A 16,227-nucleotide genomic window follows, 5' to 3' on the forward strand; every position below is an offset into this window, starting at 1 on the left:
ATGCATTAAAAAAACCAATCACTGGGAATCAACAAAGGAAATTGATGATTACTGATTTGTATTTTGTTCACAATTGCTCTACATTGCATCTACTAATTCCAGTGTAAGGGTGACTGGGTATTAGGCTGAGGTGTTAGCTATTCCAAGGAGTTGGCTGGTTCCCTGAGCGGATTTTAGCTAAAGTGAAACTTTCTTATTGTGTGACTTGACACAAATAAGAGCCATGCACTGGTGGCATTTAAGAAATCCAGCAGCCATATCACCCTGCAACCCACTGAAACTACACAGGTGTGAACCTGGTCAGTACCTGGATGCATACTGGTGGTGGTGGAGGGGATTCCCATTACCTGTAAAGTGCTTTGAGTGGAGTGTCCAGAAAAGCACGATACAAGTGTTATAAATTATTATTAAATCATTGTTGAGCAAATTCTGATCACCCACAAGTACAACAATATGGAGTTTGCTTAAACTACTCGTGCCATCTGTTAAAGTAGCTCTCATGCTTCAGAGTGCAGAGTGCAAGATGCCCTTCTATTAATAACCAGGGTTAACACCACTCCTGCCGCAAAACAGCCACTGTCTCATTACGCCAGGTCTTTTAAAAAGGCATCTGTATCTGTCATTCTCCATGATATAGCATGCAAGCAGTTAGGAGGCCGGTATCAAAATATTTCTTGATGAAAACCTGTGCTATCTTCTGAAAAACAAAATAATTCTCCAAGTTGTTCGGAGCCTGAATAATTCATAAACAGCATTGATTTACAGCCATATCAGATTCTGAGGAAGGTGAAGAGAGTACAGCGCCGTCTTCATGTTGGATTATGTGTAAGTAGCTTTGGCAAACTCCACATCTAGCCACTCAGAATAAATACATCTAGTAAAAGAATTGTTAGGTTTGGGGGAAAAGCTTTCCAAAAACGAATGACTTTTCATTTATTGTTATTAATGTACATATACTGTAGTTACATTATTTTAGCTCTATTTGTGCTTATTTTGCTGGTTAGAAACTTAAGTATATAAAAATGGTTAGAAGGAACAAGGAAATTGTGATATTGTCTTGTTCAATTGGTTGCTAGTAGCTCATTGATCCAAAATTGTTTAACCATTTCCTGAAGGATCCCAAGGGATCATCTTAAACCACATACAGTATCTCACAGTTTGTTTATCAGCCCCACAACCCTATTGTGTAAAGATATGCTTCAGATTTCAGTTCTGAAAGCAATTCCTCTCAGTTTCCTGTTATTATTACTGTTATTAGTAATAATAACAAGAATGTCTTGCATTTCTATTATAACCTTTATCTCAAAGATTCTGAAACACTTTATATACTGTCCAGGACAGGAACCACTGAATTGCAACACCCACCTGAATGATGTGTGGCACTCATTACGATTATTTTGCTCAGAGTTGGATATCTCAGAAATGGGATTTTGTTGGGTTTTGTTTTTTTTTGGGGGGAGGCTTTGATAATGTGCTGATCTGCAATTCCCCAGGATAAACTCGGCCTGAAACACCCCCGCCACCCTGCTGCCATGTCCAGAGAAACGTTCGTCTTCACCTCAGCCACACTGCGGTCACTGAGGCTGCAGCAGGAGCTCTTGGACTGGGAGAGAGAGCGCCGTGCCCTGGCCAGACAGGCTAGGACCATGAGGAGGCCACTTCCGGCAGTCAGAAAGGCTGTGGGCCCCAGGCGGCCCCCAGAGCCCCAGTACTGCCGAGACCCTGTCATCTACAGCACCTTACTGTCTGGGGATGTTGAAAAAGTAAAGACTATTTTCCAAGACGAGGCCATGGCCAATGTCATCATGGAAATGTTCCAAGATGAAATGGTCTGGTCCTCTGAGCTGGGTAAGCTTCTGCTGGCATTTGGAATTTTAGTCAATTAAGTCCAAAAATGCTTTCACTAATTGCAGTTGTTTCAGTTGCTGCTCTGTTTTGGCCATGTTTTGGTGTATATTTGTCTTGCTAACTGAAGTTTTCTGCCAAGAGAAAGAAGGAAATCCCCACGAGACTTTTTTAAGGTGACTCTAAAGGCAACAGAACAGGAAAATATATCAGTGCCACTAATATTTCTACATATAGCTGATGGCCTTGTGCATAATACAGAAGTCTGAAACTCATTTTAGATATATTTCAGATTTATTGATTGGGTAAACTGGAAAATTCCATGATTAGAGGGGAAGACTGGTACAGCTATGATTATAAGGGATGTGTACACATACTTCTACGGTATACATTTATATCCGTGTCAAACTGGCTCTGCTTACTCAATTATAAATGTAAAAGTGCATTTAAATCAAGAACAGGGGATACCACTTTACTCAAAGGATTGTGGGAGTATGAGACATGCAGCTGAAGCTGATTCCCTGTTTTTTTCAAAAAGCAATGGGATAAAACTCCTCCCCATTGCAATCTTTCTTGTGCTCTTATGTCCTAACTACAGTGGCAAATATACTGTATATTTCATCACACAGACTCTTTACATATTTATTTTATATAAAATCCCCTTACAGAAAGAATTGGGCAAACAGTGTACCATTGGGATTTAAGAGTACAGGTATGTGTTTTCTCCTTTCTCCATCAGGACTTTGGGCGTTGGCCCCGAAAACCAAGCAAACCTCAGCCCTTCGTGTTGTCGCAGGCAGGGGATTCGCTGCTTGTGTCAAGGCCCTGCTGGCTCAGGGTGCCGAAGTCAATGCTACCACTGGGGGCAGCACTGCATTGCACGATGCCTGTGCTGGTGGTCACACTGATTGCGTCCAGCTTCTGCTCAACTACGGTGCAGACCCTAACAGCTTCTCCACAGAGGGCAGTGCTCCCTTGCATCTTTGCAGCACTCCCAACACCTACGAGTGAGTGTCTTGGGCCGGAACAAGTGCTTTAGGATGAATTCCCCATATATTTTCATCCCACAAGTGAGGCCAAAGCCTTTACCCACGGGAGGAAGACGGAATATAATAATAATTAATAAATCCTTACACTTATATAGCGCTTTAGTGGACACTCCGCTCAAAGCGCTGTACAAGTAATGGAGACCCCTCCACCACCACTAATGTACCCCCCACCTGGATGATGTGTTGGCAGCCATAGTGCACCAGTCCGGTCCCTACACGCCAGCTATCAGTGGGGAGGAGAACAGAGTGATGGAGCCAGTTCATAGAGGGTGATTATTAGAAGGCCATGATATATACTGTATACTTGTATATATATATGTGTCAAAACACCGATTCACCAAACAAATGCTCTTGAAGGTGCAATCATAAAATACAAATCTGTCCAGGCTGACGTTAGTGAAGCAACAAGTGTTACATGATACGATTCGCTAGTTTAAGTTAAGATCAAATTGGGAATCAATATGTTCATAAACCGTGTTTCATGGCTCAAGGATGTCGTGAATTAAAAATCGGGCCTGCCTCTCCCATATTCTGATGGCGACCCGACTTTTCTAAAGCTGGGGAAAGGGCTCTTGACTGACTTCCATCCTTGCTCTCTCTCAGGTGTGCCAAGCTCCTTGTGGAGTACGGGGCCACGGTGAACATTCGAGCCAGAGACAGCCAGGTCACTCCTCTTCACGTGTCAGCTAGGAGCGGGCTGGAGGAGCACCTGGCACTCTACCTCTGCCACGGAGCGGACGTCTGCGCCCGTAACCGCGAGGGGGAGACGGCGCTCAACGCGGCCTGCGCGGGCGCCGAGCGGCCCTCTGAGGGCGGACGCTACTACCGCGTGGTCCAGCGGCTGCTGAGCTGCGGGGGTGACCCCAGGGTGGCGGGCAGGAAGCAGCACACCCCGCTGCACAATGCTTGCGCCAACTGCAGCTACCGGATCACAGATCTGCTGCTGGAGCACGGAGCTGCTGTCAACCTCGCCAACTGCGCTGGCTACACACCCATGGACTGCTTGTTACAAGTGGGTAAAGAGCAGGGCTTTTTTGAGAAACAAAACAAAATATATTGAGAATGGCCGGGAACAACATGAAGATATTTCAAACAGATAGCCAGCAGCTATATCACCCTGCAACGTACAACTGGCAGCCCACTGGAGCTCAGCAGGTGTGAGCCTGGATGGGAAAGCTAAGGTTCTTGCTGGAAGAGGTGTTAGTGGGGCCAGTAGGGGGCGCTCACCCTGCGGTCTGTGTGGGTCCTAATGCCCCAGTATAGTGATGGGGACACTATACTGTAAAAAGGTGCTGTCCTTCAGATGACACATAGAACTGGGGCCCTGACTCTCTGTGGTCATTAAAAATCCCTGGGCATTACTCGAAAAGAGTAGGGGTGTTACCCTGTTGTCCTGGCCAAATTTCCCCCTGGCCTTTTTCAATCATGGCCTCCTAACAATCCCCGTCTCTGACTTGGCTTCCTCCCCACTGAGAGGTTATGTGTGGTAAGTATACTGGCGCATAAGAAATTGTTGTTATTGGATAGTAGTTTTCAACTCTTTAAAGAACAATTCCACTCTTAATTATCAAAATTGTTTACGGTGGTATCACATAGAATGGAACATTAAAGCACTGAATAATCTTTTTCTCAGCTTAGAACTGCAGTTTTTTTCTTACACACCCACCCAATTTAGAACTGCCATCTGTAAATCCCATCTGCTCACTTCAGCAACCTCTGAACCTGTCCAGGGTCAACAAGAACCCGTGCACAAACGCTATTGAAATGCCCACTGTTTTGGCCACACATCATTGGACAAGCTGCGCGTGCCACTGTGTCTTGCAGAGTAAGCACTGGTCAGAGAAACTGCACATGTCTCACTGTTGTCGCTGCAGGTTTTGAAGTTTGGCAGCTCTAGCCTGGCACTTGATATATTACACCACTGATTGGAGAATTCATGTCACACTTGGCTAATGTGGTGTGACAATGAAAAACGATTTAGTAAATGAATATATATTTGTATATTATTCCAATTTGAAAGTTAATAGGGAATCTTGTTGGTGTGGTGGTTACCGCTGCTGCCTTCCAGCTCCAGAGTCTGGATTCAGGTGTCCTTGAGGAGTTGGCATGTCATCGCTCTTCTCACAGGGTGTTCTAGTTTGCACCCCCCTCTGCAAGACTTGCTGCCTGGGTTGATTTGGCTTTTCTAAATTGCCCATTCCCTCATGGCCCAGTGAAGATCTGGTGTCACCAGACAGGGGAGAGAAGTCATGTGCTTTGGGGTGAGGCCCTTGCTAGTTCTAATAAGAGTAGCTTTCTGCTAAGGAAAGAACCTTCTAATGTATATACAGTATAACCATGTTAGATGTGAATAATTAGAAATATAAAAAGCTTTCTATTTTGCAAAATGAAATACCTGGTTCTGAACCCCAATGTATGTTCTCTGGTTAACTTTTCCACTCATCTAGGTATGGACCTTTATTACTAAAATGAATTTTGCCTGTTGTATGGCACTGATCAATCAATAATGCTGTCTACACATTTCTCAGCAGTGGTCGTCTCTCATGGTTTATTCACGCTGTGCTTCATTGCAGGTAGTAGAAGACTATTTGGACAACCAACCAGAGGGCATTGTCCGCTCGCTGCTCAATCACGGGGCACAGCCAGTGCACCCAAAGGTCAGGTAGAGACGCCAACGCTGGGCATGAGATCTGCAAACTTTTTTCCTGGATTAAAACCACATAACTGCATTATTCCTAAATAACACAAAAAACTAGAAACGTATTTGTCTTTTGTTCATTATTGACTCAAGCCACCCATTTAGCTGTTTCTCAAAGGATCCCGTGAAGCAGCTTCCTTCACTGACGGTGCATCTTATTTCTTTCCTGAAAACGCTCGTACTTAGCACCTCTTCCTTTCTTCTAGTCTTTCTTCTCTAAAATCACCAGTGAAATATGCATAAATATTTTTAGCTTCTGGATTTCTTTTATATTAAGTTGCTGTTGTCTGTGAAAACAGCACAGTATTTCTGAAAATGGTGATATTTTTTCATGCAAGTACGATAAAGTATTGCTTTTGTCACTTTAGATGCTGAAATTGTGTGCCATGTCGCCGTTGACCATGGAAGTGATCTTGAACTCATATGACAGTGTCCCACTGTGTAATTCTTGGATTGAGAGTGTTCCACCACAAGTCTGGCAGGTTCATATTGTTTTTTTTCACAATTAAAGAATTTGAAAATGTTTAGAAAATTAAAAAAGTTTTTTTTTCCATTGTCATTGGCAAGCTGCCCTGAGATCTTGCCCTGTACCCTGTAAAAAATACAGTATTTATAGTAAACAAAACAAACATTAATCATTACATTCCAACTAAACAGCATAACTTGCCACAAACCTTAGAAACACAACTTCCTAGTTTCTATCACAGGTTCTCAATATTAGACTCTCAACTCATAAAAGTGAACAGGTGATTAAAATAGAGAGGCAGTAAATTCCTCTCAATTACTTGCTGAGATGGCTACATCACTACACTAACATTACATTTCAAGAAGCCTCACTGGATTTTTTAGATGTATTTCTTATTCCATCCATCCATTTGTAACCTCTTTTCCAAATTCAGGATCACAGGGAGCCAGAGTCTATCCCAGCTCAGCAGTGGGTGCAAGGTGGGGTACATCCTGGACAGGAAGCCAGTAGGCATAAACATAGGCACACACACTCACACCAGTGCAAATTTTCCCAGGAGCCAATTGACGTACCATTACAGACTGTGGGAGGAAACTGGAGCACCCAGAGGAAACTCATGCAAACACTCAAACTCCATGCAGATAGCACCCCAGGTCTGGAATTGAACCCAGAGCCCCAACACTGCGAGACAGCAGAGGCAGCATTACTAAACCACTGCATAGCCCTTATTGTCTAATCATTGATCGGCATGCTCTCTCTCCTCCTCTCAGGAACACCAAACGTTTTATGAGTCAGTTGTCCAGATGACCAACCAGCCCCGTCGACTACAACACCTGGCACGCTGTGCCTTGCGCCATCACCTGGGAGATCGCTGCCACTCTGTCATTACCCAGCTGCCCCTCCCCGAGGCCCTCAAGTGCTACCTCTTGCTCAGCACAGAAGGATGCCTGACTTAATGGCTGGCACACCGCTAGAGAATTTATGACATCTTCCTCCTTGAAATTTTAAGAATCAGTTGATTAGATCTAAGTCTGTCTTCATGTCTCCAATTACTTTTGCAACAAGATCACATTCTGGATCACAGGTTTAAAATAATTATCAAAACATCCGTGTCATTGCATGCTGGAACTGCAAGTGATGCTCAGACAGCATTTAGAGCCAAAAGAGGGCTTTCATATATTTGATCAGAAGGGATATCTTTTGGCAGGCCCATATTTAATAATGTATTCTACTGAATGCCAGAATCTCCTCCTGTGAAAATTGACAAGGGAATGTGGATAGGACATCAGTATATGATTAGTGGTGTGGTTTCAAGTACAGGCATGTGCACACAAGCCAGCTAGCTGGTCCACACTGTTAGGTTATGCTGTGGAGGAGGGACTGGCTGCTAAACAAGCTGGTCAGGAATGGTTCCAGGCCTAGACATCTTCCCCCCGCCCCCCCCATAACTACACTGGTGTGAAAACTGGGTAGCCTAGGGTTGACCATCTGTGTTGCAGCACAGAGTCACACAGTGGCTCAGAGCAGCATGACAAACAGGCCCTGTGGTATAACTCTGAGAGAGGATAAAGCTGATTAACACCTTGCCAGGCAGTTCAGGGACACTCTTGACACATTCTTAAGAAGACGTTTGTACAATCTGTTCACCAGGGTGTTTTAAATTTCAGTAGATGTAGTAAAATACTGCAGATCACCAAGCAGGTTCCACATGTAAAAGCACAGTTTTTGCTCAGCTGTGAAACAGAGCATTGTCCCTAAGGGCCTTATCTAGAGTGCACAAATTGCAGCACAATTATTGTTGACAGTTGTTATAGGCTGTATAATCTGTTTTATAATAGCTTGCTTAAATTATCCACAGTTATGAAGAGAAAAATGTAATAAAAAATGTGCCCCTATGAATCTTATACACACAACAGTTATTTAAGTGCATTGAGATTAACAGAAAAGTATTATGTTGTAATAGAGATCTTTCACATGCACGTCTCCGGGAATACAGACATGCAGCCATAAACGAAATAGGGTCCTCTTTTTTACAGTATGTGAAAAAATCAACTGGCTTTTTATAAAGTTCTAACTACAGTTAAGTGCTACACAAATGCAAATAACTATTATAATTATAATGTATGTGTTTCAATTAAGTTGCAGTCATGCCAATGCAAATTTGGTCTCACCAAATAATAAAAGTACATATTGTATAGAAGCAAATTTACAATTGGACAACTGTACTCTGAGCTGGAGTAAAGTGAAAAGGTGCATGGAGACCAGTTTGTCTTGCATTTTCACATTTTCTTTACTTTCACTAAAATAATTTTGGAATGGTGTTCCTCAAAAGATGTGTATTTATATGTTAAAGCATTATCACCATTAACCCCGGTAAATGATCTTCCATCTTCCACATACAGTAGCAAGAACTACAAAACCCTAAACATAATGTAGCGGATGGCGCTGTTGTCTCACAGATCTTGAATGGATGAATATGCACATATTCATCATTAACGATCATGACCGAGTTAAAAAAAATAACAATCGACAAACATCTAAACATTGTTACTACATACGGTATTGTAAAGGAACGTGACTTCTAAAATACTGTCAATATTATTCATCTGGTTTTCACAACCTCTCGAGTTCAGGCAAAAAAAACATTACTAAGGTTTACGGGATCTGTGTCCCTCTTGAACTGCGTGACGTAGCCAATATGTGCCGTGTCTGACGTAGGCACATTTTGTGTTTGTGTGTGGACTGGGAGTGAGCGTTTCGTAAATTTGCTGGTGGCTGACCAGATTAAAATAGTTTGGAAGAAAATTTTTAAAAGGTAATGCTTTATCTGTTTAAATATACCTATAGTTGAATTAGCAAGGTGCGGCAACGGCTAGGTAACAGTCTTTGTCTGTTTATAGCTTGTAAAAATTACGTCTGGTCGAAGGTCGCAGCTAATGTTGACATTTCTACTTAGAGGAAGATAGACTGAAAGAGGATAATGTTTACAGTTATTTCCGCATTTAAATGTAAGTAGGTATTCACAATTAAACTATTTTGATTTTTGCTACAAAATGGTTCTTCGCAGTGTAACAATTTGCTATATTCTAACTTGCAAACTAACTAATCTGTTTACAGTCAGTTTTTCAGTAGCTGATCGTGTGCAGGACCCATGATGGTACTGTATATATTTTACTTTTATCATGAGAATTGTTTTGTGGTTGCAGCATAATTATGTACCGTATAAACGTTTATTTTGGTAAGCAGTGTTTTGCTATTTTAACCCGCTTCCTTTAGAAAGTCGACATTCTCATACAAAACGTCGAAGTTGAATTATTTGAGCCTATGGAAAGCGCAGCCGGATGATTGCTAACTTCACATTGAATCTGTACGTAAACGAAATATTTTAATGCATTGGTTTTTAATACCATACATGGTCAATCCTAATTAATAATGACAAGAAAACGCGCAAAAAAAGTGTTTAAACGTGACATATATATCGTGGAGGTCAATGTACTGGACTACGTGTATGTTGGGAATACAGGGTTCATTAAGTATATGATGTTCGTTTAGAGCGCCTGAATGCCGTCTAAAATCCAGCAGTGTCATTGTATTGTAAAATGGGAAACAAATGAAATCCTACTGAATATGTGTTAATCTTTGAAGTGTTGTAGCTGTTAATGTGTTGCTGTTCTGCCTCGTGTTAATCATAATTGAGAAAAAAAACGTATCATGTTTTTTTTTCTGATCTGAAATCAAGCAACCCAATTGACTTCTTTTTTTTCCTGTTATTAGGAAATGTATAACTTTTGCACAGGAAGATCACGTTAAATATTTCATATACACGTGGCCTGTTTTCTAAAGGGGTAGGCTAGGCCTCTGTGTGAGCCCTATTTTGTGGTACAAATGTAAGATCAATGCAGGGCTCTTCATTTTGCTCCTCTAATGTTGTACTTGCTTTACCTTGTGCTCAGAGCTCAATGGGAGTTGGCAGTCGAGGATGATGCTACTCGAAGCAGTTGGTAATGAAGTGACTGTAGCTGGAGGAGTGGTCCTTTTTGGCCTGGCACTGGTATTGGCCTGGCTCTCCACATACGTGGCAGACCGCGGCGACCACATCCTGGGCACCATCCTCACTACTGCCAACCATACGTCTTTGGTGAGCCTCGGTAGAAGAGAGGGGTATATCGGGGGACCCCCAGTCTCGGACTCCAGTGAACCCCAGCCTGCTTCACCGATCGTGGAGGACAAACCGGAGGATGAAGATGAGCACGGCTCAGAGTCTGGGTCCTCGGACGCGGTCTCGCCCGGCGAGGGGGCAGCCGATGCCAGCATAGACAGCTTCCTGAATATCCAGGGGCTGAGAAAGAGGGCAGCTTCTACCAGTGAGCCCACCGCGCCCAGGCTGGAGGAGGAGGGCAACCAGAACGGCAGCTGTGGGGCAGACAGCGAAGACAGACAGATCCAAGTGCGCCTCAAATTCTTAAATGACACAGAGGAGGTGGCTGTAGTCAAGCCTGATGATACCGTTGGGCTGCTGAAAAGGTAGGGAAGCTCACCTCCATTCTTATCGTTTATTCCAATCCAGGGTCACGGGGGCGATGGAGTTCTTAGCAATCTTACTAACAAGAGATCCCTTTGCATTAGGTTGCTATGAATCTTCATTTTGACCTGAGTAGGTTTTTGCTGTTGTTTATGACGATTACTCATCAATACAGCATTTTATACCAATTAAATGTACCCCCTCTTTCTACTTAAGAGATATCAACACTTGAATTACTGTGTCATTTTATCTCTTGGATGTGCTCTGGGCTCTTCATTGTAGATACAAAGAAAATTTGCTATGATTACAATCTATATCAATTTGTGTTTGTAAGATCACCGATGTAGACACTTGGAAATAAAAGCCGATGGTCACATGAATTTCGAAAACATGTATATTGCTCTATTAGACCCAACTGGCTAGACTAACTTCTTTTATGTCTGGAGCTCTGTCAAGAAATGGCTGTACAAGATGTTTGGGTTAATAAGCTACTTGCAACCAGATGAAGAAGTTGGGGTAAATGACCTCTCAGTCATGACCTTTGTTCTACTCCTGTGTTCTTTGTTTTCTCATTTCACAGCAAGTACTTTTCGGGACAGGAGCAGCAGGTCAAGCTCATCTATCAGGGTCAGCTGCTGCAGGACCAGACACGGACACTTCTCTCCCTCAACATCTCCGATAACAGTGTAATCCATTGTCATGTGTCACAGGCCATACAGGAGCCTGTTCCTGACCCTGTGGTGGTAGGAGAGCACAGTGGTATCACACTCAATATGGGCAACTTAATGATCCCTATGTTTGTGGTCATGCTGGCAATAATCTGGTACTTCCGCATCAATTACCGCCAGTTCTTCACCGCACCCGCTACTGTGTCCTTGGTGGGTGTCACCGTCTTCTTCAGCTTCTTAGTGTTTGGGATGTACAGTCGGTAAAAGGTAAAACAAGCTTGGATTAGGGAAGCCGTGTGATTGTTACTGTGAGCTACAGATGGATTGTAGCTCAAAGGAGCAACTGACTTTCACGTGTGTAACTGGATTGGGATGGGAGGTCTATCATGGAGAGGTTTAGCAGGGATGGTTTTCTGTATTGTGCATCTAGGAAACTTCAGGGATGTAATTTGAACTTTGTGAAAGGTAATGATCGGGCTGTCAGGGGTGTGTTCAATAAGCACAGTGCTCTGCCTGCTTCTAGGTGGAAGTTGGCTCTCAAGGAATGATGTTAGGACAGAGTGCTTTCAAACACTGATGAAAATAAAGGATTGTACGGAAATCAAGGGTGATAGTTAACATTAGTTGCATGCTTGGCTTGCTGCAGAGCACTCTGTAGATCTCTGCCTTTTGAATCACTCCCAGATAACGACTTACTTCTTGCTGGCTCCCAGCGATAAATTTTGCAAGAGTATCATGAAGTAAAAATTTTCACAAATAATACATTTTTAAAAAGCTAATTCAGTGGACTCAGTGTACTTTTAAAAAAGTGTACTGTTTTTAAAATCGTTTATGTATTTTTTTCAGTTTGGCATCATAATAGTTGATCAAGTAACACAGCAGTTAAAGCCATACTTAAAAGTGGCCTGAAGAATTAAGATATGAGATTTATATCTCAGCATCAGACATCTACAATATTGGATCAATAAGCTGCTTGCAAGCTAATTAAGAAGTTGTGATGTTATATACCAACACCTGAAATAAGTCAATATTTGGTTGCTGTGTTTCAGTTGGTCAGTGCTGTGAACACTGTCATACTGTTGTTGGCTTTAACCACTGTTGTAACATGAGAAGACCTAGCATTGTGTCCTGTTTGATCTTGGATAAAGTGACTCCTGTTACAACCATTCCTCTCTAAATGATGGTGTTCTATACTGTAGGAGTTTGGGTTTTGTGCATGTCGCAATAAAAACAGCCCAAATGGATGTGTATATATGTAGTGATAGAAATAATTAACTTAAAGAAGGCTTGAAACCAAGAAAAATTACTCTTCTATTGCCTTGTATCAGGCAGCATTCATCTCTCTGGGTACTTCACAGGCATCAACAGAAAATGATGTTCACATCATCAAATTTAACCTACTACCTTCACAATTATTAAGAATCTGTTGTCATTTTTCTTTGCAAATGTGCACACTATTAGTACTTTCGCTTTTAAATTATCATCCCCCTCCACCTTAAAATACATTTATTTTAACTGTTTTAGCTAAGAAGAAATTTCCCTTTTCCTATTGGAAAAGGCAGCTCACTACCTCCTTAAAGTATAGTGTTATTCTAGCTCAATGCAAAAGCACATCTTAGAAAAAAAGGTTTAAAAATGCAGTATGCAATGAGTGATAGAATCCAGTGAAGGGGAAGGTTTTTTTTCTTACGCACAACAAAGGTTTTGGAGCGGGAAAAATAAAAAAGATTTTAAAAAAGATTTTAAAAATCCATGCTTCCTCTAAGACGTTTTCACATTTACTGTAACATTCACTCAAACTCAAAACTAATATGGCACAAAGCACTCCACAGTGTTAAATGTCTCTTGTCATTTAGGTCTTCTGTGTTTGTCATCTCAGTTACATCATTTACCTTAATTATTAAATCCAGTAGTAAATTATTATATTCTCTTTAGGTTGCCTATTACTATTTTCTTCCATTAAGATTGCTCTTAGATTTTTAAAATGGTTACCAAGAATTAAACAGAGGATGCACTTCATTTCCAAATCTAGAAAGTATCAATAAATATTTCTGGAAGAATGTCTTAAATTTAATATTAGAAATGAAATTGGGGAATTGGTTTAGTGTTTTCTTACAAGGTATATTAAACTCTGTGAAATGCTAATTCATTTTATTTTGAATGCTTCCTGGCAATTTTTAATTAAACTTTTTAGTAGAAACTTTTTAATGGTATAGTCAGCATGATCTAGAATATCTTAATCGGGATATGCATTTTAAAAAAAACACCAACAAGAGTAAGTTTTGGCACCCAGTATCTAGAACAAGCTTTTGCAAAAATGTATTAAGTGTGATATTTTTCATAAACTATATTTGTCATTGCTACAGTCCATTAATCTCTTTTTCATCCTGACATGAAGTAAACTAATTTAACATACAAGTTTCAGTACGGAAAAGGTTACAGTAAAGAAAAGTTACAAGGGTTGAGAGGTTGTTTATAAGGAATCTTCTGTGAAATGTATTCCATTCAACATTCTATACATAATATAAAAACACTTCTCCAGTTTAAGTAACCTGGTGATCTATTTTAGCAAATCAGTTCAATCAGTTTGTAAAAACTGAAGAATGCAATAAGTGCAATCCTGCCTCTTCACCTAACCACCTTTCTCTTGTTTCAAAGAAACTACATTAATGGTATTTATATTTATCAGTTTGTTTCAGAAATCTTATACCTATGTGTGCAAACTGTTTTTGAGAGTTTCTAGTTTGTCCCTGCACTTGGTTACTTGCAGTTTGTGATATACGGCCTGTCATGAATAGACTAAGTTTGCAATAACATTGGATATCTCAAGATGGAAGACAAGAATGCTCTTAAACAGCTTGTTGTGGCACTTAGTGACTATTCTTGTAAATAAAGCATGTGCTGTTTTTAAAAAACAAAATAAAAAAAGCTTTGTTGTCATCAGTATGGCAAATATGTAGTCAAACTGAAGAGGGACAGGCTCTTGTCCACAATAATTTATGACAAGACTTTGTTTAGTGGGACATCCATAAGAGGTAGATGGTAATACTAACAGTAGCATTACAATAAGAAATCAATTGAATAAGATGAGGATCATCATTGTTTCTATAGCTATAAGTAGTTTTGGAATTAAAGGAATAATTAATTCCAAAACTTTAAACCGTAAACGTTTAAAAAATGTTTAAAATTAAATATGAAGCTCAAAGCTACTGTTTAGCATTAGATGCATTTTTTTCATTCATAGTGTTCTCAGAGTCGTTTGAGAGGCTGATGGTAGCGTTGTGATTTCTGTAGTCTACGTCAGTGGTTGCCCGCCCTGGTCCTGGGATGCCATTCTGGTTTTTGGTTTGTATTTACGCATTTCTGTATTCACTCCTGCATTTCAGAACCATCCTGCTTCAGGAGAATTTTTCAGCTTCAGCTTGCCAAGTTTTAAGCAGCATCCCCCCAATTTGCTTGCCCTTATTTCTGATTGCATACCTCTTGATAGGTAATGAACAGATACAGATGGGACCTACAATGTATAAAGCACTTTCCTAAAGATTGTTTTTTTTGCAGAGGCTCGGTTGTTTGCAGTTCATGTGAGGGAGGTTCTAAAACTCACTAAATAATCAACCTATTAAGAGCTGGAAGAGATTTTGGAAATGTGCCCCAAACAAAATGTTTAAATCGGGTTACAATTAATAATTCTTCTGAGGCACAAATTAGAAGAAAAGAGGTGGTTCCTCCAGGACCAGGTTTGGGATACATTGAGTTTACTGATGAATTTAACATTTTTTCCCACACTGTAATATGATTTGTAGGACAAACATTTTGTACAAGAGACACCTAAACAATAAAAAAAGGCTTATACTGATTCATGCCAATGTAGAGCTGTAAAACTGTGAAAACCAACTGTAAATGTATAAACTAGTCTGCAGTATACACTGATACAGTATATGTTCCCTAACCACAAAAGTGCCAAACAATGTTCCCACAGTGTTAGTGAAGACATTTCAAATAAAACAATTTCAATTTCAAATAAAATCAACAATTTGTGAACAATTATTTGTGCACCTTTCTTAAGAATTAAGATTAAGGATTAGTTGATTAATCTTGTGCTTAAACTGTGTAGCATTCCAGGTTATTTTGCAATGAAGACTGAAATACGGGCCCTCCTTTGTTTATCATGTTGCTTTTTAATATTCCATCATTCCTTAATACTAAAGGTGCAAATGAATGGCAAACATTTCAGAGTTGCCTGATATTTTTCACAGAGGACAGCACTGACATTGTCTTTTTTCTTTTTCAGAACATTTTCTCGTATCTTGTATCTTTGAAAGGATGTAAAATACAGTGATAATAAACTGTTATTTCTAAAATGTCACATCATGCAGTTTTTTTTTATTTCAATTTGGAGAACTTTTTGCCTCATGTATCCATTGTTCAACCCAGTGTTGGCAAGTGTGTGCAAAAGTCTGCCTGTGAGATTGTTGAATAATTTTATCATAAATGACACCGATATTATAGCAATTGGGTAAGCTTAAAATGAAAAACTCAAGTGACCAACACTGTCCTTCCAATATGGTGATCTGTGCTGTTTCTACAGGCTGAGCAGTGCTCCTTTCAATAAGTAAATTGCCTTTCCATTTCCTTCTAGATTCTAGATTCTAGATTTTTGTTTTTTTTAAAAAGGCAGAATGAACCTTGTACTTGCAGGTCAACACTGAAATCGGACAGTGCATATTCTGAGATTCCAAGAAGACTGGGTAAGAATGAAGTCTCTTATACAGTTAAAGATCATGCTGTTCTGTTCTTTCCAAGGTTGAAAGAGATAGATTGCACTGTAATATGGGTAAACAACATATGTAGGACTAGCACAAGCAGAACACTGGAGGAAAGTTTGTGTGAGGTCTGTTTTTGGAAGAGTTTTGCCTTTGCCCTGGTTTTTAAAGCTTTTGAAAGTGCTGCCTGCTTTACAGAAACAAAGGTAGCTATCA

At 40.5% G+C, this 16,227-nt stretch overlaps 2 protein-coding genes across 6 annotated transcripts; both read left to right on the top strand.

Moving 5' to 3' along the window:
- Nucleotides 1-557: 557 nt before the first annotated feature.
- Nucleotides 558-7,971, top strand: asb16 (ankyrin repeat and SOCS box containing 16). Its single transcript, XM_088622709.1, has 7 exons — nt 558-825; nt 1,494-1,848; nt 2,585-2,852; nt 3,498-3,906; nt 5,468-5,551; nt 5,961-6,074; nt 6,829-7,971. The coding sequence occupies exons 2-7, from the start codon at nt 1,533-1,535 to the stop codon at nt 7,012-7,014; spliced, it is 1,377 nt and encodes a 458-aa protein (XP_088478835.1). The 5' UTR covers nt 558-825; nt 1,494-1,532; the 3' UTR covers nt 7,015-7,971.
- A 445-nt stretch (nt 7,972-8,416) lies between these two features.
- Nucleotides 8,417-15,614, top strand: tmub2 (transmembrane and ubiquitin-like domain containing 2). Of its 5 annotated transcripts, none has more exons than XM_088622711.1 (4): nt 8,417-8,873; nt 9,335-9,425; nt 10,012-10,582; nt 11,161-15,614. In XM_088622711.1, exons 3-4 carry the CDS (start codon nt 10,038-10,040, stop codon nt 11,510-11,512), a joined length of 897 nt encoding a protein of 298 aa, XP_088478837.1. In that variant the 5' UTR covers nt 8,417-8,873; nt 9,335-9,425; nt 10,012-10,037; the 3' UTR covers nt 11,513-15,614. The 5 variants fall into 5 exon arrangements, with proteins under 5 accessions (XP_088478837.1, XP_088478836.1, XP_088478838.1 ...); XM_088622712.1 differs by lacking the exon at nt 8,417-8,873 and adding an exon at nt 8,880-9,066; XM_088622713.1 differs by lacking the exon at nt 8,417-8,873 and adding an exon at nt 9,197-9,215.
- Nucleotides 15,615-16,227: the final 613 nt, after the last annotated feature.

This window comes from Lepisosteus platostomus, chromosome 28 (genome assembly GCF_059453375.1).
Source record: "Lepisosteus platostomus isolate fLepPlt1 chromosome 28, fLepPlt1.hap1, whole genome shotgun sequence".
Lineage (NCBI taxonomy): Eukaryota > Metazoa > Chordata > Actinopteri > Semionotiformes > Lepisosteidae > Lepisosteus > Lepisosteus platostomus.

What these genes read in the sequence shown, in the direction of transcription:
- asb16 (XM_088622709.1), top strand. Translation starts at nt 1,533, where the DNA reads ATGTCCAGAGAAACGTTCGTCTTCACCTCAGCCACACTGCGGTCACTG. An exon ending in AGCACTCCCAACACCTACGA is followed by an intron (nt 2,853 to 3,497) that starts GTGAGTGTCTTG and finishes GCTCTCTCTCAG; the next exon opens with GTGTGCCAAGCTCCTTGTGG. An exon ending in TTCCACCACAAGTCTGGCAG is followed by an intron (nt 6,075 to 6,828) that starts GTTCATATTGTT and finishes TCCTCCTCTCAG; the next exon opens with GAACACCAAACGTTTTATGA.
- tmub2 (XM_088622711.1), top strand. Translation starts at nt 10,038, where the DNA reads ATGATGCTACTCGAAGCAGTTGGTAATGAAGTGACTGTAGCTGGAGGA. An exon ending in ACCGTTGGGCTGCTGAAAAG is followed by an intron (nt 10,583 to 11,160) that starts GTAGGGAAGCTC and finishes CTCATTTCACAG; the next exon opens with CAAGTACTTTTCGGGACAGG.